This window comes from Rousettus aegyptiacus, unplaced genomic scaffold, assembly GCF_014176215.1.
Source record: "Rousettus aegyptiacus isolate mRouAeg1 unplaced genomic scaffold, mRouAeg1.p scaffold_m13_p_2, whole genome shotgun sequence".
Taxonomy (NCBI): Eukaryota; Metazoa; Chordata; class Mammalia; order Chiroptera; family Pteropodidae; genus Rousettus; species Rousettus aegyptiacus.
The window spans coordinates 102,227,908-102,255,459 of record NW_023416295.1 but is presented as its reverse complement, the minus strand read 5'-3'; the positions used below and the strand labels follow the sequence as shown (position 1 = coordinate 102,255,459).

Below are 27,552 nucleotides of genomic sequence, written 5' to 3'. Positions count from 1 at the left end.
CATACAAGGGTGCCAGGAGGGAGACCAGTTCAGGTAAGAGATGAGGGATGGTGACTTGGCCATAGCAGATGATGGAGGTGGTGAGAAGTGATTGTGTGTTTCATGTGTTCTGACAAGATTTACTGGAAGAATGGAATGTGGAATATGAGACAAAGGAGTCAATGATGACCTTGAGGTCTTCAGCCTCCGCACCTGGAAGGAGCTGACATTTTTAAGGTGGGAAGACTAGGGGCGGAGCTGGCTGGTGGGTGGTTGTTAGTGGGGAGGGGTGTGGGCAGCAGAGTTTGGTTTGGGACATATTTAGAGATGCTTACTAGTCTTTCAAGTTGAGATGTTGATCAGGCAGTTGAATATATAAATTAGAAAATATGAGAGGATGCTATCTGATAAATACCAAGATGAATCTGCAAAAGCTTTTTTTAAAAAAAAGGGGTAGGGTAGATTAAATGACTCTCTTAAAAGTTTCAAGGCATTTCAATTTATAACGTTGCTGTTTTTATATCACATATAAAGGTCTGCGATGACTAAAAATATGTGGCAACATCGTGTTGTAAGAAGTGGCTGTAGTTCGATCAATGATTTCTGAAGTGTAGGCCACAGCTGACAAACATCAACCCCTCCCGTGAGTTTCTTAGATATGCAAATTATTGGGCCCCACAGACCTAGTGAATCATAAACTCTGGGAATGGGGCCCAGGAAACTGTTTTTTGACAAGTTTTCCAGGAGGTTGTTATGCACATTAAAGCTGAGTGAGCTAGATGATAAGAAGTTTAGTATTTCCAGGTTTCAGTCATTAAAAAAGAAAGGAAAAAGTTTTGTTTATAGGTAAATAAATGTCTTTATTGTTTCAAGCATAAAAAAAGAGTAAATGAAAACCAGTATGACATTTCATTTCTTAGTCTTTCAATGAGGTTATAAAAATACAATGCCATTTAGTCTTTATAAACTCTTGGAAATGTCTAGAAGTTGATGCTTAGTATAATATAAAAAGGCACTTAAACACACACAATGATATGATTTAAAAAACCCACCTCATAGATAAAATTGAAATTGCTTTTAGAAAAATTTCTAAATATAAACTCCTACATAAATAAGACTTAACTTTTTCTTGTTTTCCAAAATGTAGATAGTATTTTCCCCATGTTACTTATAGACATCATAAATGTGAATTGCCTTCTCCTATCTTCTTTGTTTTTGATATAGGTTAACGGAAAAGCAAGCTAAAATTAATCTTTTTTTTCTTCAATTTAATCTCTTATTTTGTTTAAGATAAAAAAAAATTATTAACTTGTAACCAAGCTCTTTTAGTATGACTGGCTCATTTTTATTTAGTTTAAAATCACAATTTATTTTAAAAAAATAAAAAGAGAAGATGATGATAAGAAGGATTTTTAAGTAGTTATTATTCAGCTGCCAAAATAACCCTAAGCAGCAATATTTCTGAAGCATGTGAACATCCATGTGTGTATATCTTAAAATATCGCTGTGGTATCATTCTGGCTTTTGAGCATAATGAAATCACATTAACGTAATCTTTGTAAATTGAGATTACAGGCTTGAATACAACTCAAATCATTTAGTTTATTCATCTATGAAAGAAAAGATTCGTGTGATTCACATATTTTTAACTCTTCATTTTCTTTCAGGTTGGTCAAAGGATAAACAATATACACCATAAATTAAATAAAAACCTACTGACCTTTGTTATGCATGTACTGTTACTAATTAAAATAAGTGTATTCTTGCTGTGGAAATTCTGTGTTTTGGGAATTTTTATAAGATCATTTTTTCAAGGTATTGGCAAGAAAAGATAAATGTTTGTGAACTGAAGGAAATACAAAACAGGTCATTAACTCATTCTCTGCGCATAGGGTGCTGTTTCAGAGGTAAGTGAATTATTTCACCTTGAGTGCTCACTAAAACAATACATTAATTGCTTTAAGGAATTGCCAAAACGCGGTCAACTTGAAATGACTGTTAACAATGAAATCCAGAGATTTGGTTACTTTCCCGGTAGGATTTGGACTATCAATGAAAACTGACATTTAAAAATATATGGGGAAAATATAGACTCACTTGAATGCTTATCACTTTATTTCTCTAATCATAAATGGTAATGATTTGAATTAGTCTTTGACATTGATTTGTGTGTTTAAATTAGTCCTTAATTATGCCTTTTCTGCCTTTTGTTCTGTTGCTCTCACCCTTTTAAGAAATGCCATGGTAATTAGCATATGGTTGTGTCGCATGAAGCCTCTTATACTACATTCCTCTGTACATGTGTTCATCTATAGTGCCTCTGCTTATATTTTTCTATTTAACTTTTCTGTTGGATAGCATTGCAAAGTTTTTGCTGATTTTCAAGGCAGTCTTTCAGCTTATCCTCTGTCAAAGTCAGTCGCTGCTCCAAGATTGAAACAGTCTGCAAAAAGGAGGACAAAATAATCAATGGCTGGTGACCTGGTGGTGAGAACAATGACGACAATCTCTGCAGAGGAGATCCTTTTTAGACTGGAATGCTTACCCTTTTGCCAGGAACTTGGCTCAAAAATGAGCCCCAGAACTTGCTCTGCTTCTGGGCCCTACCACAGGGCAAAGTGCTATCAAGCAGTTTCAGGGAAAGAAAAAAGAAAAAAAGAAAAAAAAGCTAATACATTTAGGGGAAAAGGAATAAAAAAACAGGCCTCTGTAGACAATTCTTACGTCTGATCTTCCAAAGCATCAGTGTTAGGGAAGAGGCCACATGCAGCAACCTGTGTTGCCACAAGCTACATGGAAGTGTGGGGAACAGGTAGGAATAAATTGTCACATGCCCAGCTCAAGTGCTACTTAAATGTCATCACTGGTCATTCTATTACAATCACTCTATGATGGGCCATACCTGTTCTACTCTAGATACATGGATGCCTCATATACTTTGAAAATATTGTAATGATTGCCACCAGGTCTGACACCCAAAAGATAATAATAACACCTCATAGGGTTGTTAGGAATACTGAATGAAATAATGCAGGGAAAATGCTTCAGTGAGTTCCTGGCAAACAGGAGTCAGCTAGTTTAACTCTTTCAGCTAATAAACAAGTATATGACTACACACACACATGGCTACTTTTAATCTAATTTTTTGCGATATTGACTACTACATCTTCAGTCTTTTACATCAGCAGTCCCCAACCTTTTTGGCACCAGGGACCAGTGCTCCTATGAGAATCTAATGCCTAATGATCTGAGGTGGAGCTGAGGCACTGATGCTAGCGCTGGCGAGTGGCTGCAAACAGAGATGCAGCTTCACTCGCTCACCCACTGCTCACCTCCTGCTGTGTGGCCCAGTTCCTAACAGGCACAGACTGGCTGGGGTCCAGGGGTTGGGGATCCCTGTTTTACATAATTTAAAAATTATTTGCATTATAAAATAAAACAGATTCAGGAAGCTGCATAAAATGCATCTCGCTTAATAAGTTCTCATGAGAAAAATATTCTTATAGCCAGCACTCAAGTCAGGAACTAGAACTCTACGAGCTACCCCACATACCTTTCTAGGTGCCTGTCAGAAACACCACTCTTGCTCTCCCCCCATAATAGCCACTATGATGACCATTACGGTAATCACTTTCTCGTATTCCTGTATCATTTTATCTTTCAGGTGTATATCCCTAGCCACTATAATTTTGTCATACCCATTTTCAAGACTTGATATGTCATTTCAAGTCTCCTTTAACTTATAGGTCTGCATCCTTTCTCCTTCTTTTTGTTATAATTTGTCTGTTGACAGTCTTAGTCCATTCGACCTGTAGAATTTCCACAAGTCTGGATTTTAGAAATGGCACACTCAGGGTAGAGTGCAGTTTGTTCTTCTACCCTTATTTTCTGTCAGTTGGCAGTTGTATCAAAGGCTTGCTAAGACAGGTTAGATCCCTTGGTAAGGCTGTAGGTGGCGATCTATTCTCCCATTAGAAGATACATTAATAAGGTCTGGTCCTTTCTCTTTTCATGATGTGAGTAACTACTCAATGCCAAGGTCTACTGATTCTTGGAGATTGCAAATAACGATATTCGAATTCTATAATTTAAAAAATAATTAGTTGTAATAATTTATAAATAAGGGACATTCCCCTTATCTACTATTTGGTTACCCAGTGATAGAGTTCATAGAAGAAAGGAAGAAAAAATGCGTGGTTTAGTCACCAAGTTCAACGATAATGAAACAATGCCCTATCATCCTTTGAAGATAACTGATTTTTAAAAATTTCATTATTTAACATTTTTTCTTTCATAGTCCATACTAGACATTATGACTAACTAAAAATAATAGTGATGCTGGTAATATAGCCTATCATTTCTTGAATGCCTACTATGATGCAAGCATTTTGCCAGATACTTTAACATGTTATCACAATTCCACCTGCTAAGGCTGATGAGACATATGTTATCAATACCTATAACACTGGTTAACTCTATCTACCAGCTAAAACATTTCATTTTAATTTATTTCTAATTATAGTTTGGTAAAGATAGTTATAAACATGGCCACTGAATTAGAGGTTCAGTCATCCATAATTAAAATGATTCAGAACATGTTCATTTTATTTGCTACTTGCCCACAGATTTGCTGTTCCCACTTTGCAAGTGTGCTTTGCCTGCTTTCAATCTCTTTCATATGTAAAAGAAAGCCAGTTCTTCAAAATTAAAGAAAAAAATCATAGAGACATTCAATAAAGTTTAAAGTGATTCATTTATTCTTGAATTGGCTAAAAAGAAGGAGATATGGATCAGGAAGCCAAAAGAGTGGAGAACGAAGATTCACTTGGGAGAGGCCCTAACAAAGACCCAATGTTAGGTCCCAACACTGCGTTGGTGTAGGCGAGCACATCGTGGCAATGTGGGAAACAAGCTGACCAAAACTAAATCTGGCGTGGAGCTGAATAATCTCACCCTGTATTTAGTGGCTCTAAACCCTGGCTCTATAACAGAACCCTGTGGGGTGCTTAAAAGACCAATGCCCAGGGCTTGATCCCAAACCAGTGTAAATGAATCCTATTGTGATGAGAACTAGGTGTCTGTATGCTTTTGAACTTTCCAGGTTATTATAATGTACAGCCAGGCATGAGAACAGATTTAGGTTATTTTTATACAAGAGCTATTTCAACTTGAAATACTCTGGAAACGTAATTGACATTTCTCATGATCACATTATAGCCTCTCTTTCTGTATAACTTGTGACAATGTCTGTTCTGACAAATATTGGTATCTTTAGCCTATTTATCAAAGGGGAACAACAGAACACTTCTTCAAAGGAAACAGTGAATCAGCAGATCTAGAAGAGAAACTCTCAGTGTATCGATTTCAACACACCACTTCCCTTAAATGACATTTATATCTCCTGACCGAGAGTTGGAAGACCTTGGTATAGTAACGTTTGTGGTTTTCCTTCTTTGCAAAGGTAAACTGGCATCAAAGGACTAGGCTATATTCTAAAATTGGAATGCAAAAACCATCACCTCAAGAACACAGCATCAATGTAAGAAATTTGGAATGAGAGAAGTTATGTATTACACAGTGAGAATACCTTTAGAGTGAAGAACTGTAAACATAGCTAATATTTCATTCTAACTAGAAATGGTTAATCCCAATACATTTTTCTTATGGCTCTAAATATATCTTTGATAATGTTCTTATCGGAACACAATACATCAAAAATTCTTAGAGTAAAACATTACTGTCCAGAATCAAATGCATTTATAGCATGAAGCTCACCACAGTACTTCATAGTCTCTAATGCTTTCTGGCCCCTAGATGCCAGATATAGCTGTGTGTGTGTGTGTGTGTGTGTGTGTGTGTGTACAGAAGCACATGTGTGCATGGGCTCTGACCTCATCTCCATAAGACCTTGCTAGAGCAGCTCAGCAGAGCATGCTTTGCTATACTGATTGCCACTGTGAGCTTGCCTTTTGAAGAAAGAAAAATTTCCCCTTGCTCTGCTCGTTCTGCTACCTGCTGTAACCAGGATTGTTCGGTACATCTTACTCCCAAGTGCAAAGCATGCCAACCCACCTCTGTCAAAACATTGAGCTGTTCCATAATATGCTCTAAAGCTTCAGTCACAGCGAGTGGTATGCTTCTTTGACTCTCAGAAGGAAGGTCACTCATGTCGTCTGTTTTCTTTTTCAAGGCTGGTGAACTTTCTGATGACATTAAAGAAGGATTGATGAAATATCCACACATCTCTTCACCCTTGTCTGGTAGAGATCTAACAATAGTTTCCGTTGTCTTCAGCATCATAGAAAAGATAGGAAGTGTTATATTTTCCGAACTTTAAAATGCTATACATATAAAAGTTTTCAATATTCAAAGCCCAGCTTTCATGTAATTGTTTATCCTCAACTATAGCAAAGCATGGAAATTACAGTTACAAGAAGAAAACAAAGCTAATAATAGAGAAAATTCACAATTTTACATTTTCTCAATTTCACAATATTACATTAATTTTTTTCAATGTAATAAATATATACTTTGTACATATATATTAAAGGGGATTGGCTGTTGTACCATTAAAAAGATTGTTAGAAGCACTCTGATTCTTAATCTAAAAACCAATCACATCCATTAAGATGACTATGATAAAAAAAAGTGGAAAATAACAAATGTCGTTGAGAACATAGAGAAATTGGAACCCTCATGCACTGCCTGTAAGAACATAAAATGCTGTAGCTCCTGTAGAAACAGTTTTACTGTTCCTCAAAAAGGTGAACATAGAATTACTATATGATCTAGCAATTCCACTCCTAAGTATATATCCAAAATAACTGAAAGTGACATGAACCAATAGTGTAGAGCAATGTTAATAGCAAAATGATTCAAAATAGCAAAAGATGGAAACAATCTAATATCCATCAACAAACAAATGTATAAACAGAATGTAGTATATACATACAATGAACTATTAGCCATAAAAAAGAATGGAATTCTGATACATGCTACAACATGGATGAACCTTGAAAATATTATGCTAAGTGAAGTAAGCCAGACACAAAAGAAAATACTGTATGATTCTACATACATGTGGTACCTAGAATAAGCAAATTCGGAGAGACAGAGTGCAGTAGAAGTCACTATGAGTGGGGACGGGGAGAAGGAATGCAGAATAATGTACCTATTGCTTAATGGGCACAGAGTTTCTGTTTGGAATGATGACGTTCTCAAAATAGATAGTGAGGATGGTTACACAACACTGCAAATACCTACTTAATGCCAGTGAATTGTATATTTAAAGGTGATTAAAATGGTAAGTTATATATATTTTACCCAAAAAATCTCCAAATATATGGCAGTGAATAATCTGAAAATAAAATTAAGAAAACAACTCCATTTACGACAGCATTAGAAAGACTCAAATAGAAGTAAATTTAGCAAAAGAAGTGCAAGACTTGTATACTGAAAACTATAAACAATCATTTAAAGAAACTAAAGATCTAAGTAAATGGAAAGACATCCTATATCCCATGTACACAGACCAGAGGACTTAATATTGTAAGATGGCAGTACTCCCTAAATTAATATATATAGACTCAATGCAATGCCTACCAAAATCCCAGCTGCCTTTTTTTCCCCCCAGAAATCGACAACTTGACCTTATAATTCATATGAAAATGCATGGAGCCAAGAATAGCCAAAATAAAACTGAAGAACAAAGTTACAGAACTCATATTTCCCAGTTTCAAAATTTACTGCAAAACGATAGTAGTCAAGACAGTGAGGCACTGGCATAAAGACAGGCATAGAGGTCAATGGAATAGAATTGAGAGTCCAGAAATAAACCCTTCCATTTACGATCATTGATTTTGACAAAGTTGCCAAGACAATTTAATGGGGAAAGCATCGTCTTGTCAACCAATGGTGCTGGGAAAATAGGCTATCTTAATCCAAAAGAATGGATTTGCGCCCTTACCTCACACCATATACAAAATTAGCTCAAAATGGATCAATGACTTAAATATAAGAAAAAAACATAAAAGACTTAGAAGAAAACATAGGAGTAAATTTTCATGACCTTATATTAGACAAAAACATCTATGATTCAACACCAAAAGTACAAATGACTGACTGACTGACTGATGAAAGAGAGAGAGAGAGAGAGAGAGAGAGAGAGAGAGAGAGGCAGGAAGGCAGGAAGGCAGAAAAGGCAGAAAAGAAAAGAAAAGAAAAGAAAAGAAAAGAAAAGAAAAGAAAAGAAAAGAAAAGAAAAGAAAAGAAAAGAAAAGAAGGAAGGAAGGAAGGAAGGAAGGAAGGAAGGAAGGAAGGAAGGAAAGAAGGAAGGAAGGAAGGAAGGAATGGAAGGAAGGAAGGAAGGAAGGAAGGAAGGAAGGAAGGAAGGAAGAGGACTTCATTAAAATTAAAAACTTTTGTGCTTTAAAAGATACCAGCAAGAAAGTATGGGGAGGGGAAACCACAGATTGGGAGAAAATATTTGCAAATCATGTATTTTATGAGACTTGTATGAAGAACATATAAAGAACTCTTAAAACTCAAAGATAAAAAGACAAATAACTCGATTAAAAACCGGTCAAAATATTTGAATAGACATTTCTCCAAAGAAGTTACTCAAATGTCAATAAGCACATAAAAATGCTCATCATCATTAGGGAAAAGCAAATCAAAACCACAATGAGATACCATTTATATGTACTAGGGTGACTAAAATAGAAAAGACAGAATAAGAATGTTGGCAAAGAAGTAGAGAAATTGGAATCCTAATACATTGCTGGTAGGATTGTAGAATGGTGTAGTTTTAGTTTCTCAAAATGTTAAACACAGAATTACCAGATCATCCAGCAATTCCATTCCTCAGTATATACCCGAGAGAAATGAAAAACTTATGCAAAATTTGTACAAGAATGTCATAACAGCATTATTTATAATAGCCAAAAATAAAAAAGGAACAACCCATATGCATCCATATACTGTGATGATGAATGGATAAACAAAATGTGGCATATCCTTACAATGATATTTTTTCCTCACTAAAATAAATGAAGTTTATCCATGCTACAACATAGATGAAACTTGAAAACTTGAAGTAGTCAGGATAGACAAATGTGTGAATACAGACGGAGATTAGTGGTAGCCACAGACTGGATAGAAGGAAGAATGGAAAGAGACTGGTGACGGGTATGTGAGTGATAAAAATGTTCTAAAATTCTTTTTGGAGTGATGAAATATTCTAAAAGTAGACAGTAGTAATGGTCGCACAATTTTGTGACTATATGAAAAATCATTGAACTATATGCTTTAAAGAGTGAATTTTATAGTATGTGAATTATATCTCTTTAAAGCTTTCAAGAAAACATCTAAATATATGCATCCCCCAATTTTTTTTTTTAATTTAACCATTTTCATTTCTGGTTATCACTTGGGATGTGAGAGTTCCTGACAAAAATTACTTCAAACATGGAAAGTATACTTCTCATGATATGATGATGTTGAAGAGGAAGAGGAGAACGACGAACAGGACAGTGACGATTAGCACATACAGAGCTTACTGTGTTTGTCATTATTTCAAGTGCTTTACACATTTTAATTGGTTTAATTCCCACAATAATCCTATCAGATAGGTTCTACTATTATTCTCATTTTATCAATGAGGAAACAGAAATACAGAAAGATTAAATCACTTATCCAGGGCCACACAGGTAGGAGAGAGGAAGGACACATAACTAGTCATAAATCTGAGATGCCAAAGTACTCTGTGTACTGTAACTTTGGGATCAAAACCACTGTTCCATATGATCCTTTCAATGACTTCTTCTGCAAGATAAAAATTTTCAACTTTTTATCTCTCCTAATCTTACTAATTCATCATTTGTTGAAAATAATAAAAACAAATACAAAATCCACCATTCACGGTCCAAGCTTATTTTAAAAATATGTATACATCTTGGTACTGTTACTTAGTCATGTGTATCTACTAAGGTCTTTCTGTTAGTTCACTCAACGGCTATTCCTGGAACACGATTCTAAGCAGCGAGGACCCGCTCCCCTGAGGCTTAGGTTCTGGCACTTGTAGTCATTTGACAACCTTATCTTTTCTATTTTCCTTCCTCTGAAATTTAGGAATTTATACTTTTGCTTTGTTGTCTAGTAGGCTATATTTAACTCTAAAAACCATCTGGTCTTGAGCAGTACCCCCAAATTTCCCACATTTATGATGTTCCTGACAATATGAGAGCGTGAACCTAAGATACCTGAGTGAGAATGCCTTTTTAGAGTATGACATACTCATTAAAATCCATACCATCAAAACAATCTCATTACTTGTGGACATAGACAGTGGATTAATGGCAACTAGACAGAAGGAGGGGAGGGAGGAGATAGAGAGGAGTCCCGGAGGTCAAATATTTGGTGATAGAAGGAAATGTAACTTTGAGTGGTGAACATATAATGCATTAAACATATGACGTATTGTTGAATTATACACTTGAAACTTACTTGATTTTATTAACCAATGTCACCCCAATAATTACAAAAAAAAATCTCATTAATATCACTTTGAATTACTCAACTCTATGTGAGAAAGAAAAGCTAAAGTTATCCTTAAAATGTCCAGAAGCAAAATTTTATCAATTGCAGATCATGAAAAAACAAGTTACCATAAAGGCTTTTAGATGCTTCTCAGTAAATGTAACTAGAAGCAGTTATGACCTACCTATTCATGCTCTGAACAAAGCGAACAGAGAAAATAACATACAGTACTTATCTACCTGGGTCCCCAGCTACTAGCTAGTGGCAAAGACTGAAAAGAAAGCAGTTTTAAGATGAGTATAGCATATACAAATGATTCACCAAGAAGTCCTGTCTCATAATCAGTCTGCATTCTTGATCCTACGTAGCCACCACCTCACTGACTAGGGACAATGTGTGGATGGCCAGACACAATTATCTCCACCTCAAAAAAATTCCTGCTCAAAGGACAGACTTTTTATTTTTAACATTGCTTCTGCTGTGCCTGCAATGACCTTCTCTTCCCTCCTACCATGACTGAATCTCTAAATTTTAGCTTAATTGTCACATCTTCAGAAAAGTCGTCTCTGAACATTCTACTGAAGCTGGAATTTTCATTCTTTAAAACGGTATTCTGATATTTTCCTCCAAAACAGAGTTCATGTTTATATAGTCATTCTTTGTCTTATTGTCTGTCTCCCTCTCTAGACCGTGCTATGCTTATTCTTCCCACAACTGTACCCCCTGGACTTAGCAAGAACGTGAATATTTTTGAATACGTTACATAGAGATTTTATTCCTGTTCTTACAGATGAAAATCAAACTCCCCATAGCCAAGACAGTCTTTCTAACACAGATCACAACATATCTAAATATGTACCCACATGGCCATAAATATCAATAGCAGCTCTAGCTGTTCATGGGAAAAGGCCTCAACCTAATTAACAAATCAGTTATTGAACTTTGGGGGTTTGAAGTCAGGGTGTTTAGTGAAGAAAGGGCACTAGGAAAATAGGCAAAGAAAAGATTAAGATGATAGACTAAACAGTCAAAAGTTTCAATTCACCTTAATAGCAGTTTTCTTTTTTGGGACCAGCAACGAAATAAATACGTTACTATTTTATGACATATAAAGTGGAATAAAAAAGGGGAAAGGGTATGGGCAGAGAGAAGAAAAAGTATTAGAGCTTCATCCCGCAACATTAGCCAACTGACAAATGTCTTTCTGTCTCTCAAAGTATCGGCTTCTAGATATTAGGAGATCCTTTCCCACCAAGCAGCCTGGCCTTTGCATCCTGTTTGTACAGGGAAAAAGTGAGATGCAGATCTTGGGGAAGTTTCAGTGCACTCATTCACAAAACAAAACAAACAAAATGCCTGCTCTGGAGGATTCTTTGTTGTTCTCATGATTAAGACAAATCAAGGCTGAGATCTCCTGCAGTGCCAGGCACACTGAACAAGAAATACAAGCAGACAAAAGATTGAAAGACTACAAAAAAAGAACAAATGCTTTGATAGTCCATAAAATGAAGAAATCACATTATGTTTTCTTACTTATCACTTTTATTGCTGACACCTGAAGTATAGTGGGGTAACAATAATTCATTCATTGATTTGTTCAACAAACTAAGGCTACAGTAAAGAACAAGTCAGATATAGCATCTTCCTTCATGGAACTTACAAGTTCTCCAGGGCCCTACTTCATCCAAAAGGATGGCAGGACAATCACCATCCTTGGGTAAGCCCGTGGTTGCCGCCTCAGAGATGGAAAATGCAGCTTCACCAAGCGCATGAATGAATTGGAGTGGCTAAGAAATCCTTATCTCTACAGATCAAAAGGCTTCACTTTCTATCTGAATATATAAAATAGTGTAAAGATAGAGTTGATTGATGCAAACAACTTTGATAGTCCTGAGAACTAGACATAAAACCTGTCACATTCTGGGAGCGAATGACTCTTAACAGGTTATTTAACTGTCATAGTTAATTTTGATGCATTAATTTTTCATATGTCACTTACATTAATGAATTCTTTTAATGCATCAATAGAAAGTAAAAATTGTGGCATTTGAAAGCAAATTTTTATTGGGAAATTAACCATTCAACAATGTAATCATAGTCCACACACCTAAAATATTACTATTTATACAATTAACAATGGAACATTCAAGGTACTGTGTTACTCAACTATACACGAGAGTTCATATATTACACTTATTGCCTTTCTTCCTTTCCTCTTTTCTCCTCCTTCTACTACCCTTTCCGCCCATCTACTCTCTGGCCTGGCAAGTCAGAACAAATCATTGGGGCCACTTTACTCTCAGAAGCCTTTGTTTGTGCCATCAATAGAGCATTTATCATTATTTGTTATATTCATGTTCATATGTCTATATTCCCTACGAGGTTATAAGGGATACTCTCTTATCTTATAGGGCACAAGCCATAACTTTATCATTTTTTTTTCCTCATAGCAGAGTGCATGGGACATAGACAGGGCTCCTTATTTGCTGAACTAAACTCAATTGACTGTCCTGTATCAGCTGAGCCATTCACAAAATGTAAATATTAATAATTTTACAGCAATTGGAGAGAGGTATAAACCCAAGGTGAAACCAGTACCATTCTCTTCTAAAAATTACTATCTTAAATGCTTCCTTAGAGGCACAATGAGAGAACAAAGAAAGCATTTACCATTTAACTGCAAATCACTTCTTGATTTTTATCCCCCAAAAGCATTTTTGATGGTTTCTGATGGAACAGCAGAATGATTTTCTGACAAGTGTGAATGCAAAAGTACGTGTTTCATATGTAAAGATAATCAGCGACTTAAACTTCGAATATATCTTTATATGGGTTCAAAAAAGTCAGTTTGGGCTTATAGCTAACATTTCTAGTCTTGGTTTAATTCTGTAAGTGGAGAACAAAACAGACAAAAGTCAGAAAAGTCTATCCAGAAATGGCCTTGACCCCTCCAGCAAAAGCGAGTTTCCCATCATTGAAGGTTCTAAAATAGACTTGGGATGATCATTTGTCAGGGAAATTGTGAGAAATATACAAACATTGGATCAGGAAATTCAACTGAATGCCCTTTAAAGTCCTTTCCATTCCTGACGGTCTGAGATTTTTAAATCCCTACACACATAGACTTATAAAATGCCTGCTTGAAATAGACTAGGATAACAACAACAACAAAAAATCTTTTGCCTGAACAAAAATAAAAGCAAATATTATTTTTCAAAAAAAGAATAGATCATTTATTTTTAATGATAACATTTAAAATAGGAATTAGAATCTTCAATAATCTCTATATGGGATCTGAAATAATGAAGATATACCATTCGTTTGGACAAAATTATTTTAGCTAGTTCCTATAGGACAGGAAAATTCTAGGTGCCAGAGATACAGAAGTGTATTAGTTTCCTACTGCTGCTATAGCAAATTACAAGTCTAGTAGCTTCAAACAATACGAATTTATTATCTTTAAGTCTGGAGGTCAGAAGTCAAAAATAGGTTTTATAGGAGTAAAGGAAGGTGCCAGCAGAGCTGTGTTTCCTCTGGAAGCTCTAGGAGAGAATCTGTTTGTTCCCTGCGTTTCTAGGGGCTGTCGACATTCCTCGGCTCCAAGTCACAGCACTCCAATCTCTGTTTCCATTGTCATATCTCTTTCTCTAATTCCCATGCCTCTCTCTTTCCCTAAGAGACTGCATTGGGCCCACCTGGATAATCCATATAATCTCCCCAGCTCAAGATCTTCAGCTTTATCACATTTGCAAAATCTCTTTTGCCAAGTAAAGAAACATATTCACAGATTCTGGGGATGGATGAGGACATGAACGTCTTTACGGGACCATTATTCTGCCTACTACAAGGAATGAATAAACAAAAGAGATTCTGTTGCCATGGATTATACTCCAGTGGATGAAGTAGAAAAATAAATATATAGATATGTGATGCAATGTCAGGAAGTGACAGGGGTTATAAGAAGAATAAAACTGGGTAAGGTGTTACATTATGATGTAGCTTCACTGTGAAAGATGGAGAATAAGTTTTGAGCATGTTAAGTTTGAGATGCCTATTAGACTTCCATGGGGAAAAGTCATGAATGCAATTGTAAATATATGATTTCAGATTTCTGTGGTGAGGCTGTGGAAATATAGATATTACTATTATATATTACTATGTATGTGTGTACATACATATGTGTGTGTGTGTGTATAAAACTAGTTTTTATAAAAAATACAAATGAATACTCAGATAAAGAGGTACATAGGGCAAGGTCTGGAAGGGTCCTAGAAGGATCTCAAGTGCAGGAGCCTCTGTCCTCTTGGAGCTGAGATGCTTGGCATATAAATATTTACAGCTATGGGTCAATGATCACTCAGGGATGAAGCAAACAAGAGAAGAGTTGCAAATACATGTAGAAGGCAAGAAGAAATAGAGCAGGAAAAGTGACTAGTGGCTCATGAGACAGGAGGAATAGTGGCCCAAAAGTCAAGTGCGGAAAGAGTTTCAAGAAGGATGAGTAATCACCAGGACCAAGAGCTATAGAGAGGCTGATTTAAATGGGTCACTGGGACCTTCACACAAGTGGAATGACAGGGACGAAAGCTTAATTCGAGTGGATTCAGAAAAGTGGAAAGTGAAACAATGAAGACTGAATATAGGCAACTCTTTTGGGAGACTTGTGATATAAAGGGAAGTCGAACAAACAGAGGAACTAGAGAAAGATGAGGGATCAAATAAAATTTTACTTTTTAATGATGGAAAGTACTTTGCGAATGTGTGCTAATGGAAAGATGTAGTAGAAAGAGAGCATTGAAGTCACAGCACAGTGAGACAATAACTACATGGCAAATGGGTTGAATAGGAAGTACCTAGAGCCCTAGAGCTTTCTATAAAAAAATTTAAGGTGAGATCTGTCAGCATGGCTGTTAAGTAAAATTTAGTTGCTTGGGTGTAGGCACAGAATAGGCAGAGAATTAGATTTAACCAGGTTGAAGGTTTTTTTTTGGTGAGTACAACAGCAGAAGAAAGGGGTAAGAGCATGGCTGTATAGATGGACTATAGAATCTAAGTCAGGTAAAGGAGAGAGACACAGACATATGAAGTGGGCAGTGAAAAGGCAGGAAGCTCAATGGATTGAAAGCCTTTGTGGGTTGATGAATTAACAAAATTGGAGGACCAGAGGAAGTGGCAGTCAAAAAGTGGGAGGCTTGACACTGAGTTTACCATCAGCACAAAAGATTCAGACAGTCACTGAGTTCATCTCAGAATCCTGACACAGAGAGGATGGCTGTCTTTCAGAAGTGACTCAGAATGTTGCTCTATCTTTGGTTCTTTCTTTGAGATCAAAAGCCAGTGTTAACCAAGAAGTAAATGGACTGATCAGGGAAAGAGAAAAAGAGCTATAGAGTCACTCATATGGGGTTGTCACAGAATCACAATATAGGATTCACTTTCGATTTCTAAAATTCAAGAAACAAAAAGCTGTTGATCCTGAAGGAGAGAATCATATCTCTTCTATCTTATATGTCTGCACAGTGTATTGTGTATCCTGGTAAGAACATACTCACCTGACAGAGTCTGACTGATTTAAGTTTTCTAAGAAAAAAATCAGAGGGTGTCATGTGAAATCTGTATCTCCCAAACTAAATTCTCTGAGCTGAGAAAGACTTCTCTTTATCCCTGGGGAGAAATCACGCATATTTTTCTCAAAGAGAGTGCCTTCTGGCGTTAGGCATAAGGTTTTACAGAGAGCTTTGATTTTCTTCTTCACATCAAATTGGAAATTTGATTTTTGTCAGAGACTTGAAAAACACACCCCTACGCAGCTATCAACTAGAATATCTGAATGATTAATTCAGTCCCTTGGTAAGGTCACAAATCTGCTGTCTGTTTTTGTCTTTTAATCTTTATTCACATCTCTGCAGAGCTTATTAATTCTGAAGCCATGAATGGGTAGGGTACATCAAGGACAAATAAAATCTGTACAAAAATTCCCTTCTATGTGTCATTTCTTACATGATTGGCAAACATAAACTATGAATTCTTTAAAGGAAAATGTGTCTCCTAATGCCCTATGCTGAGTGGGTGGGGGAGAGAGTAGTTAGTAGAACAGGTAGTCAGTGAAGTAGAATTAATGCTATCTCTTCTGTGTTAATATTAAACTAAAATGCTATAACTATATGTTATTCCCATATTCTAGACAAATATAACACCAATAAAACTTTCTGTAAATTCAAAAGGGAAAATAAGTAGCCATTACTTCTTTTGTGAATCCCGATGTCTCACCTCAAAGGGCTACGGAGTAAGAGATTCTTCTTACCTCTCTCATGCTGAAATTACTAGAACGGAAATAAACCACTATTTGTAGTTATACTTCACTCTTTGTTCAAAAAAGAGGGGTGTGTGTGTGTGTGTGTGTGTGTGTGTGTGTGTGCGCGCGCGTGTGCGCGCAAGAGAGAGAGAATCTAAATTCTGAGGCAGGTAATAGCTTATATTATATAATGATGTATTTTTTCAAAGTAATATTTTATATTCAAGTAAGCATTACATCTTGAAAAAAATGAAAGTTTGACTTGGAAAGCCATATTTGGTTTAGTTTCACCCACATCATGCCTCAAAACAGCATTGCTTTTGCATGTTTTAGAACTTCACATAAAGTAGTAGTATATCAGATCCTTTTGGTATTTTCTGTTAATCAACAATTTCAGACTTGTTCAAAGATGCAGGTAAGTTAGTTTATTTTCACTATCAAACAGTATTTCCTTGATTGACTATTCCACAATTTATGCATCCTTTCTACTGTTAACTAGTACTGAATGCTACATTAAGCACTCTCATAAATGTCTCTGTATACAGGTATGAGAGTTTCTCTAGAGTGGAATAGTTAAGTCATAGTTTTACCAGGTATTGTCCAAAATGGTAGAATTAACTTATTCTTCTATAATCAGAAGAAAGTTCCCTTTTTTTTTTTCTACAAATTCAACAATATTTGTTAAACATTTAAAACTTTTAACCAAATTATGGGCAGGAAATGATATTTCACGGTTTTAATTTCATAGTGCATTTCCTTGATTACTGGTAGCTTGAACATATTTTGCATGTATATTGATAATTTTTCTATAAATTGCCCATTTAAATCTTTTGTCCACTTTTCTAACTGGTCTATTTTTTTTTCTAAATTTCTATTTAAGAGTCCTTTATATATTCTGGATAGCATTGCTTTGTAATACATCTTCTACTCTGTGGTCTGTCTTGACTTTTATTTTAACTTGCACAAGTTTTTGTTTTAAGTATAGTCACATTTATTAAACTTTCCTTTTATAATTTGTACATTTCACATTTTGTTTAAGCAATCTTTGCTTACCCAGAATGCATAAATATATTCTTTTTTCTTTCAGAATTTTTTAAGTATTTTTTTTTTTCATTTAAGTCTTTAACCCATCTGGTATTGATTTTGTTTGTGGTTAAAAGTAAGACAATAATTTAATTTTTTTCCACATAGCTGTTTGTCCCAGCAACATTTATTGAAAAGTCCATTTAGTGACTAACCCATCATTGTGCGTGTGTCTGCTAAGCCAGGCCTTTCATACACCAATCACCTCTATTCGTGCGAGTCTTTGTTTGTGTTCTCCTTCGTGAACTCTTTGTCTTTCCCTGTAATGCTATCACATTAGGAACTGAATGAGCCCCTAACCTTCAAATTTCTTCAAAACTGTCCTGGCAATTTTTGGCCCTTTGCTCTTCGTATAAACTTTAAATCAACTTTTTAGGTTTGATTAAAATTGATACTGGGACGTTTATTGGAATTGCCTTGAATTTGTTGATTTATTTGGGGAGAACTAACACCTTCATGACATTGAACCTCCCTACCTACAAACACAGAATTCCAAAAGACGTGAAATATTTTATAAATTTCACGTTTTCCTCACATGGAAGCCACTTTAGTATTCTTTGTATCATTTTGATTTTAGTATAAGTGCTTCCAAAGTAAACACAACACCATCACTTTAGTATCATAACAATGTACACAGAAAGGCAACCAAATCAAGTTAAATAAATTACATCCTCGAGTAACTATACTCATTACTTCTGTAAAACATAAAATTATCAACGAATCAGAAGCATTATATAGAATACATTTCTAAAAAATTATTTCCTGGGCTTGCTTATTCTTTGAGATAAATAATGCCATCTCTTGGCCTTTCTTACAGGCCCTATTTTCTGCTCCTCAAAACTCTTCAAGTGCCAAATTGAAAAGAAGTGAGCTGTATGTTAAAGGTCATGAGATAATTCTTTTAAATTATACATACAAAGTAAATCATACTTTGCTCACTTGAATAAGACTTTAGCTTCTTTATTGCATTTGTTTTAATGCTACAAAGGGGCACTTAAGGCAGGAATTCAATCAATCCTTTAACAAAACTACACTCAGAAAACTGGCAAGCTTTATGGAACATCTTTTAGAGGGCAAATATTATATTTATTAATTGCTCTATTTACCATTTAGCATAATGTGAATATTCTGGTAAGATTAATGATAACTGTGATTATAACAGTAATGTATATTCACAGCTGGGTTTTGAGAACCACCTTTCTGTCGATTATTATTCATTAAATTATTCAAAAAATATACATAGTATACAATATATTAATCGACTTTAATTTGGATTTACCAAATAATGTAGCCTTTCTCATCTTCCCTAATAGATGCAATTTGCTGCTCTTTTAAATCTCTAAACGAATTTAATTTTGCTTTTCAATATTTCCTCATATTTCTGCTATTTGTGATATCAAATAATAATCTATGCTATCATGTCATGTGTTGGCTATATAAATGGGATGTCAAGTCACATGACTTGGACTTAATGCTATCTTTTCCTTGTATTAACTGTGTAACCTTGGACAAATTACTTGACCTAAGTTTAGTTTCTTCATCTATAAAATGGAGAAAATAATTTTGAGTTACATTATAAGGTTGTTGTGACACTGTAGGTAAAGAATTTAATCTATAATTTGTGTTCAATTACCTATCACCATCAATTCATCATATTATGTCCTACCACCATACCACTAAAATTTAAATTGCATCTTTCTAGAAGGCAGAAGCCTTAGCATGCCTTCTTTCAGACAGCTGAAAACACACTAATGTGTAAGGCACATACAAAGTAATTGATAAAATTTGTTGAATTAAAAATATTTCTTTATCCATTATATTCCTTTTTTTTTTTTTAAATTCTCCCATCTATGTCTGATTTTTCAAATAAAAAAATAAGCCATTTAAGGGCAGGTGGCAGGTCCAAGATAAACAAATCAGCCATCCTAAATAAATGTTAACTAAGTAGTAAACTAATAAGTATATGCTGAATATATATTTAAAACAAAAATCACTGTTCAACAGATCCAAAACAAACTACATCTAAAAATATCACTATTATCGGGCGTATTCTTTCATGTCTACATTTTCATTGCTTGGTATGTAGAGATACTCAGCAAATATACTGAATAAAACCACTCACTCTTCAACCCACTTAATACTGGCTTGCACCTGCGTTACTCCATCAAAAAAGCTCTTCAAAAGGTAACCAAAAATCTCGCTAAACTCATCAAACACTTTTCAATCTTTCTCCTGCCTCTCATCAATGTTGACCACTTCCATCTTCTCAAAAAACTCTTCTCTTGGTTGCTATGACACCATCCTTGGGCTCCAGCCCTTTTCTCAGTCCTTAGAGTGTACCATGCTCCCCTATAAGAGACAGTCTTTGCATACACAGTTTCCTCTGACTAGAACACTCTCACCTCAACTCCTACTGAAACTTTAGATCAGTTCTTCCCAAACTTTAGTATACACATGAATCACTTGAGGATCTTAGTAAAATTCAGAGACTGGCTCAGTAGGTTTGGGCTGAAACCTGAGAATCTGAATTTCTAATAAGCTCCCACCAGGTGATGTCCAAACAAACCATCCAGGGACCACATTTTTTACAGCAAGGTTTTATATTTCAGTTTAAATGTCTTTTTCAGGGAAACTTTCCCTGATTCAACCTCATCTACACTCCTGATTAAGTCAAATGCCCTAAATTCACACTCTTACTGTACCATGTAAATCTCCATGATGCCTTTTGCTTACCATTATAACCCAAACGCATCCTTTCTCCCAACCCTCAGAGCTTCTACCCAGTGCTTGGCACATTCATTTTTGTGATAGGAATGAACAATGTCTATTAAGCTAGCCTCTGACTTAGGCCAAGTCACTTCCCTTCATGCTAACAATACAAGGGTCACCACCCTGAACTCAGTTTCTACAGAAATCCAGCTAATCTGTGTTTAGTACTCTGAGAGATGTTCTATTTTTGTCAAGATTCACTCATCTGGAGTCTGTAGAGCTATGGGCAGAGAAAAACTGATTCCGTAAGTACTGGCCTTTCTACTCTGACAAGCCGGTTAGCCACAGTCACCACATATAGTTTACCAGTACTCCAGACCCTCTCGTGCCAGATACATGAAAAGCTGAGGGACAAAGCACATTCTAGTTATTATGATGGAATCCAAATCTCCCACCCTGGTGTGAGAGACAGCACCGTGAGGGGTACAGCAGGGGAAAAAGACAAAAACTTTTAGTATATTCTTATTTCTTTCCATTCAAAATTTATTGCCAAAATTCTCACAATTTTTTTTTTCTTTTTTAACATTTAGAATAAGAATCTTGACTAAAAATACTGTAGGAAAAAATGTTTTCGTCAATGGCTGGATACAAAAGCTAGAACATTTGTAAGAAATAAGTTGTGATCGGGAATATAATGTAATATGAATGGCAAAGAACACATGACAGGCAGAAACAATGCTACTGTTGCCAAGAGAACAGCCTGGAAAGAGTGCCGAAGCAAAACCTAAAAATAAACAAATAAAACAGTTTCAGATATAAATCCCATGAATGCCATTTCCCTTGACTAATAACTACATAAAATAGTCACAGTAGACTATAGCAGAAATAAAAAGATCTTAACACTTAATTCAAGCATTAATAATATATCTTAGAGAAAACGGAGCTCTCTAAACAAAAAGTTTTTAATGCACTTAAGGGGAGAGATCATTTATTTTGAAATTTAAAAAAATGCTTTCCCAATTCTTGTTGATAAACCTATCAGTATATTAATTTAAAAAATGGTGACATAATTCTTAAAACCATAATCTTATTTGCTTGAAATATTTCATGTCATTTAATTGTATGACATGTCATTTAATTGTATGAAACAATCTCAGAAAGAGATTATTTTTTCCAGAGGTGGGAGGAAGAGGGTGTGACACTCATACTTTAGTCCTCAAAATGTAAAACAACCACAGTTTTGTGGCATTTATAATTCACAGAACGCTTAGGTTATATAAATGATTTCTTGAAAGAGAATAATATAACTTTTTAAACAGTATTAATATCTTAAACTTTTCAGTAATTTCACTGTGTACTGAATTGTACAGAAAGTACAGAGAATTCTCTAAAAGTACAAATTTAGGAAAGTACGCTTCTTAAATTCTTTAAATTTTCAAAAGCATGCAATTGCTTTCATTTTATTTTAATAATGCATTTCCAGTTCTATTTAAAATAAGTTATTTATCATTCTGAAATTTCATTAAATTATTTGTCATCCCCAAAATGCATATTTCTGATTTCAGAATAACATTCACTCAGCATGTTACTTTGCCTAATGCTAGATGTCATTTAAAATGAACTTATATTATGTAAGATCAACCTTAGAGAATGCAGGTGAGGACTCATATCACTGAACCTGAAGCTTCAAACAGAACTGTCCAGGGGACTATGAAATGCCTTTGAAAGTTCCCCTTATGGGCACAAGGTGTTAACACTGTTAACCCAGCTCTATTACATAATCTCTCCCAAAGCAGAGATGGGAACTGAGTCTGAGGGTCTGTGACCGTGGAAGGACTGGATCCCCTGGGAACTATGGGGTACTTGTGATCTGAGGAATAACAATGTCAAGAGAGAAAAAAGGTTGGAGGACATGGCCTGGATTTTGCAAGTAGGCACATAGTTGTAAAATCGGCTCAATTCACTAGAAAAATAACCTAAATATTATGGGTTTGAACATGCTTTTGAGCCTAAGCCACAAGATTTCCAGTCCAATAAACTGAGAATATTTACCAAGAAAACATAGCTCTGTTTAAAAATAAAAGTCATTGGAAAATAGGCTTCGCTTTATAAAAACCACACTGTAACCAAATCTGATAAAAACTGATATTATCATCTAGTTCACAAAAGAAATAATGCCTGCACACACCAGAAAAGGAAGAACACCACCAAAGAAACCTTACGCACACATAATTCTTGCCACGAAGAATATCCTTCCTTAAAACAACGGACAAACAAAAAATAATAATTAGTGAGAGGATGAGGCTGGAGGTCTACGGGAGCAGTAAAAGAAAAGTAACAACAAAGCCCCGCCAAGTAGGTAAAGCCATTGTATCATTATAAAATAGATTTAAAGATATAATGCAACAAGTAACTATTCATATCAGGAAGCTATATCCACACAATTAGGCTTGAATAACCTAGGACAAGCACACCATATGGCACGCCTTCTGGATAACCAATAAGAGAGAAACGCATCTTAAACACAACTCTTTTTGACGAGGATCTGAACACTAAGTTAAGGATTTTGATTGCTAAAGTCTGGTAGGTGCCAAGGATTTTAGTACTTGGCAAGTAATAAGCAATGTATAAAATCCCAAAGTAGCCTCAAAAAACCATTATGAACATTGACTCTAGGGACTGTTTCTCCATAGGCTCCCAACCTGGAACTAGAGGTCCTCAATATTTGTCTTTTTTTTTTTTTTTTTAATCAGGCCTTTTTGGTTATCATACTATACTATACTATACTATACTATACTATACTATACTATACTATACTATACTATACTATACTATACTATACTACACTACACTACACTACACTACACTACACTACACTACACTATAATATATTATACTATTACTACAGTGAAGAAATATTCACTTAGGCTAAGTCATGTTGATAATAAGGAAGGTAAAACCAGAATTCAGAGTGATAAGGCATGCGATCTGGGTATCTTAACTATTTGGGGAGCAGTATTGTGCAGGGGTTCAGAGTTTGAGCACTGAACTTAGTCCAATCTGGGCCCCAGCTTGCCCTCATCACCTCCTAGCTGGTGTGACTTTGGGCAAGTTACCTTACTACCTCTTTAAAACTAATTTGTGGAGTAGATCCATGTGCATAGTTAATAAAGAGATAAAACGCTTAGTAGTATATAAAAGATGGCAGCTATTTTTTATGGGAACTATAGGCATGTAATAAGAATGCGCCTAAATTTGATTCGGTGAAAATTTAATACACCTATCTACAACACTACATTCCTAGATAAGCAGACACAAGACAGTGAAGTTGGCAGTTCTCTTCAAATTATTTCATAAATCTAATGCAATGCCAATCAACATAGCGATGGCATGTTTTTGGAGAATGGACAAAACAATTCTAAAGTTCATATGGATAAATAATAGGCCAGAATAATAGAAAAATGAGCAGAGTATACAAATAGGCAATTCTCAGAAATACAAATGAACAATAATCATGAAAAAAAGTCAAAGCTCAGAAGTTCTTAACACAGACACACACAAAAGTAGCAATAGGTGATGAAAATGTCCATTAGTTTGATTGTGGTATATATATACATATACGATATATATATGCACACACACACATACACACACATGTGGTGTATAAATATACATGCGGTGGATATATACACACCTAGCATACATGTTGTAGTGTAGGAAATAGGTATGCTCATATATTACTAGTGGGAATTCAAACGTGCAGATACGTTCTGGAGTGAATTTGCTTTATAAAGCCTTTTTAAAAAAGTTTCTACCCTTCAGTTCTGTAATTCCTCTTATGGAATATGTCTCTTGATTCCACAGCCACCCTTCAAAGTCTGATTTGTGATACTGAGACTAGGGTTGCAAACTAGTTTTCTCTTGCTAGTTGCTCTGCCAGTAGAAGGCACTAGAGGGAGACCAGAGGTCAGAGGCACAGAAGAGACTGGCTCCTCCCAGCTCGCTTGCAGTTCCTATCAGCCACTTCTCAGCAACAGCTCTTAACCCCATCAAATAAACTAGAACCCTCCAAGATCAGCTTGGTCACCAGTTCCATGGGGTCTGTCCTCTGAGCTCCTGAGGCAAGGGCGGGGCCTCTTCTCCTAGCTTCTAGGTTCTAATAACCACATCCTCTACCTGGGAGACTATACTTCAAAATGTTAACAATGGTTGTCTCTCTATGAATTTTTCCACTGACCAGAATCAAACCTAGAATCACAAACATTGCATTTAGTTGTTGCTCAACATGGTACGGCTATATAATATTCCATCTCTTCCTATATGATACTTTTAGTTAACTAATACCCTCTTAAATTTAGAAATTTGTGTCCATTTTTTGGTTATTATAAATAATACTGGAATAAAAGTCCTTGAATAGAAGTCTTTGTCCCTTCGTCTTATTTATTTATCTATTTATTTATTTATTTATTTATTTATTTATTTATTTTTAGGATAATTTAGGATCTTTAGAATGTCATTCAGGATTTATTTATTTATTTATTTATTTATTTATTTATTTATTTATTTATTTATTTATTTATTTTTAGGATAATTTAGGATCTTTAGAATGTCATTCAGGATCCGGCAGGAAAACAGAAACCACAGTAGTATTTTAACAAAGAGAATTTAATATAGGGAATTAGTTAAACAGGTTTGGAAGTTTGTAAAGGCTTAAAGGGAGCCCTGAGAGGAGGTGAGAAGAAATAGCAAATGTGGGAAGCAACTACGTCCCTAGGTCTGAGGGAACCGAGAAAAGAGGCTGGGTTATTAGAAACTAAACACTTAGAGGCCCATCACTAAGTTAAGATGGTTTGTTCCTGGGAGAGAAGAGGAATGTTCATTAGAAAGACATTCTGAAAATGAAGAGGAAATGCCTGGCATTCCTTCTCCATCTCCCCTTCAACTTAAAACAAACAAGTAACTCTTATGTGCTTTGGTAAAATAATCCAAACAAATACATTAAAAGTGAAAGAATTTTGCCACCATAATTATACACCAAAACCTACCAAAATTCTCTAGTGATTTGGAAAGCAATTTAAAAAGTATATATGATATAAAAACTGGGCTTTGTAGAGGCCATCATTATCTCAAGCAAAGGAAAAAGAAAATACTGTAGGAATGAGGAAGAAAAAAAAAAAAGGTCAGATTATACTAGAACATCTTTAATTGTAAAAGTCAATTTGAATTTTTAAATGACAGGGATTGGTGGGAGGGTTGGTTTAAAGCAAGAGTTTTATGTGTTCTTGAAGAGGTATGATTGTGTACATAGTATAATATCTTCTACTGATGCCGGACTATCCTAGAAAGTAAAAGCAAGGAAACTGAACGATATTAGAAAGAACCAGGCAAGGACCAACGCTGGGCCTTAATAGCCAGTGTTTTTAATTTTTATGAGGTTTTTAATTTTCCTGAAGCCCTAGTATGTTTCACATAACCTGATTTTATAAAGTGCCAAGAACTGACTGAAAAATTCACTTTAGTAGACTTGTGACTATTTCCATCTTATAATTAGCTGGTGAGTGGCTAAAGAAAGGAGCAAAGGCAACATAGTTTTACTGCAGAAGCAGCACCAACTAACTCCAAACCAAATGGATACAGATGTACTGAACAGCTGAAAGCTAAATTCACTATTTTCCATGAAACTCCAACAGAACCACAATGGCACTGAGCTCCCATACTAAACCACCCTGTAGGTCAGCAGGAAGCTCATTATGGTCTGACAGTCTAGGAGACAGCACTTTTCAGAGAGCTACCTTAGTTAATTTCCTGTGTGAAAAGCTCGCTGCTGTTATTGCATTCCTCAGGGTGCATTTCTTATCATCTCAGAGGATGTTGCTCTTCTACAGGAAGAGGAAGGAACCAGTTGTTACTGGATGTGTGGGCCGAGAGCTGTCAGGCATTTTCTGCATGCCTCAGTCTCAGCTGTGGGAACTGGGGATGTGGCTTAGATTCCCAGGCTTGGGACAGGCCTGGGATAGATATCACTGCAGCAGTTGGGAGTCGCAATTCAGAAATACAGTATCTCAGGAAGTTGGGAGGCAGAAATAATACCTAAAACTTCAACACCTTCAGTTTCCAAAAATGTGCTAATTCTCTAAAGGAAATTTTAAAAAGCATTTACTCTGCTTGGCACCCAAAGGGCATGTTTTATAAAATCCTTTTGTAGACTCTCAGTTTCTCTGATGCTCTATTTTTCTTCCTTCCTCCTTCCTTCCCCACTTCCTTTCTTTTCTCTTTCTTTCCTTCTTTCTTTCCTCTCTCTCTCCCTTTCTCGCTCTCTCTCTCTTTCCTTCCTTCCTTCTCTCTCTTTTTGTTCCTTCCCTCCCTCCCTCCCTCTCTCTCTTCCTTCCTTTCTTTCTTTACATTTCACATAGAAAAGTTTAACCTGAGGATGACCAAAGTTTTGCCACCCCAAAATATGCCTTGGAAGATACTGATTTCAAGCTGGTTATTAAGAAACAAAAGATTCAAAAAGAAACTTTTGATCTTTCCCTCTTACCCACCTAAAGGAATTCAGATAGAAAACCTGCATGAAGCAAGAGACCACCACCTGAGCATCATAATATAAATGTAGCAGGACAGGAAGAAATCTAGCAAAGTTTATTTGTTGAACTTTCCTCTGTGTCCCATATTCTGGTGGCTCAGCAAGAGTTTGTTTACCACATGTTTGCTCTTTCTCTTTTACCTGTGAATTACCTGCCTTCTCTTTGAAATCCCAGACCCCTTCCTTCCTCTCCTTTTTCCAGAATGGCATATAAACCTCAACTGCCCAATGCCTCTTTGGTCTCATATTCTTATGATACCCTTACTTATGCAGTTGTAATAAGTTCTGGCCATTTTGTTAAACAAAATCTGTTTTACGTTAATTTATTACCCCAGCTAGAAGAGCTTAGAAGGTGGGAGGAAAATTA

At 35.6% G+C, this 27,552-nt stretch overlaps 1 protein-coding gene across 3 annotated transcripts in view; it reads right to left on the bottom strand.

The window, feature by feature from the left end:
- Positions 1-696: 696 nt before the first annotated feature.
- Positions 697-27,552, bottom strand: part of POC1B (POC1 centriolar protein B) — an 88,261-nt gene continuing 61,405 nt past the window's right edge. The window contains exons 12-13 of one of the 3 annotated variants that reach the window (XM_016165157.2): positions 6,052-6,267; positions 697-2,422 (exon numbers count right to left, since the gene is read on the bottom strand). In XM_016165157.2, coding sequence (XP_016020643.1) covers positions 2,318-2,422; positions 6,052-6,267 — 321 coding nt within the window. In that variant the 3' untranslated portion in view covers positions 697-2,317. Of the gene's footprint in view, positions 2,423-6,051; positions 6,268-17,653; positions 21,387-27,552 lie in introns of those variants that run through there. The other 2 variants (XM_016165155.2, XM_016165156.2) reach the window with 2 other exon arrangements.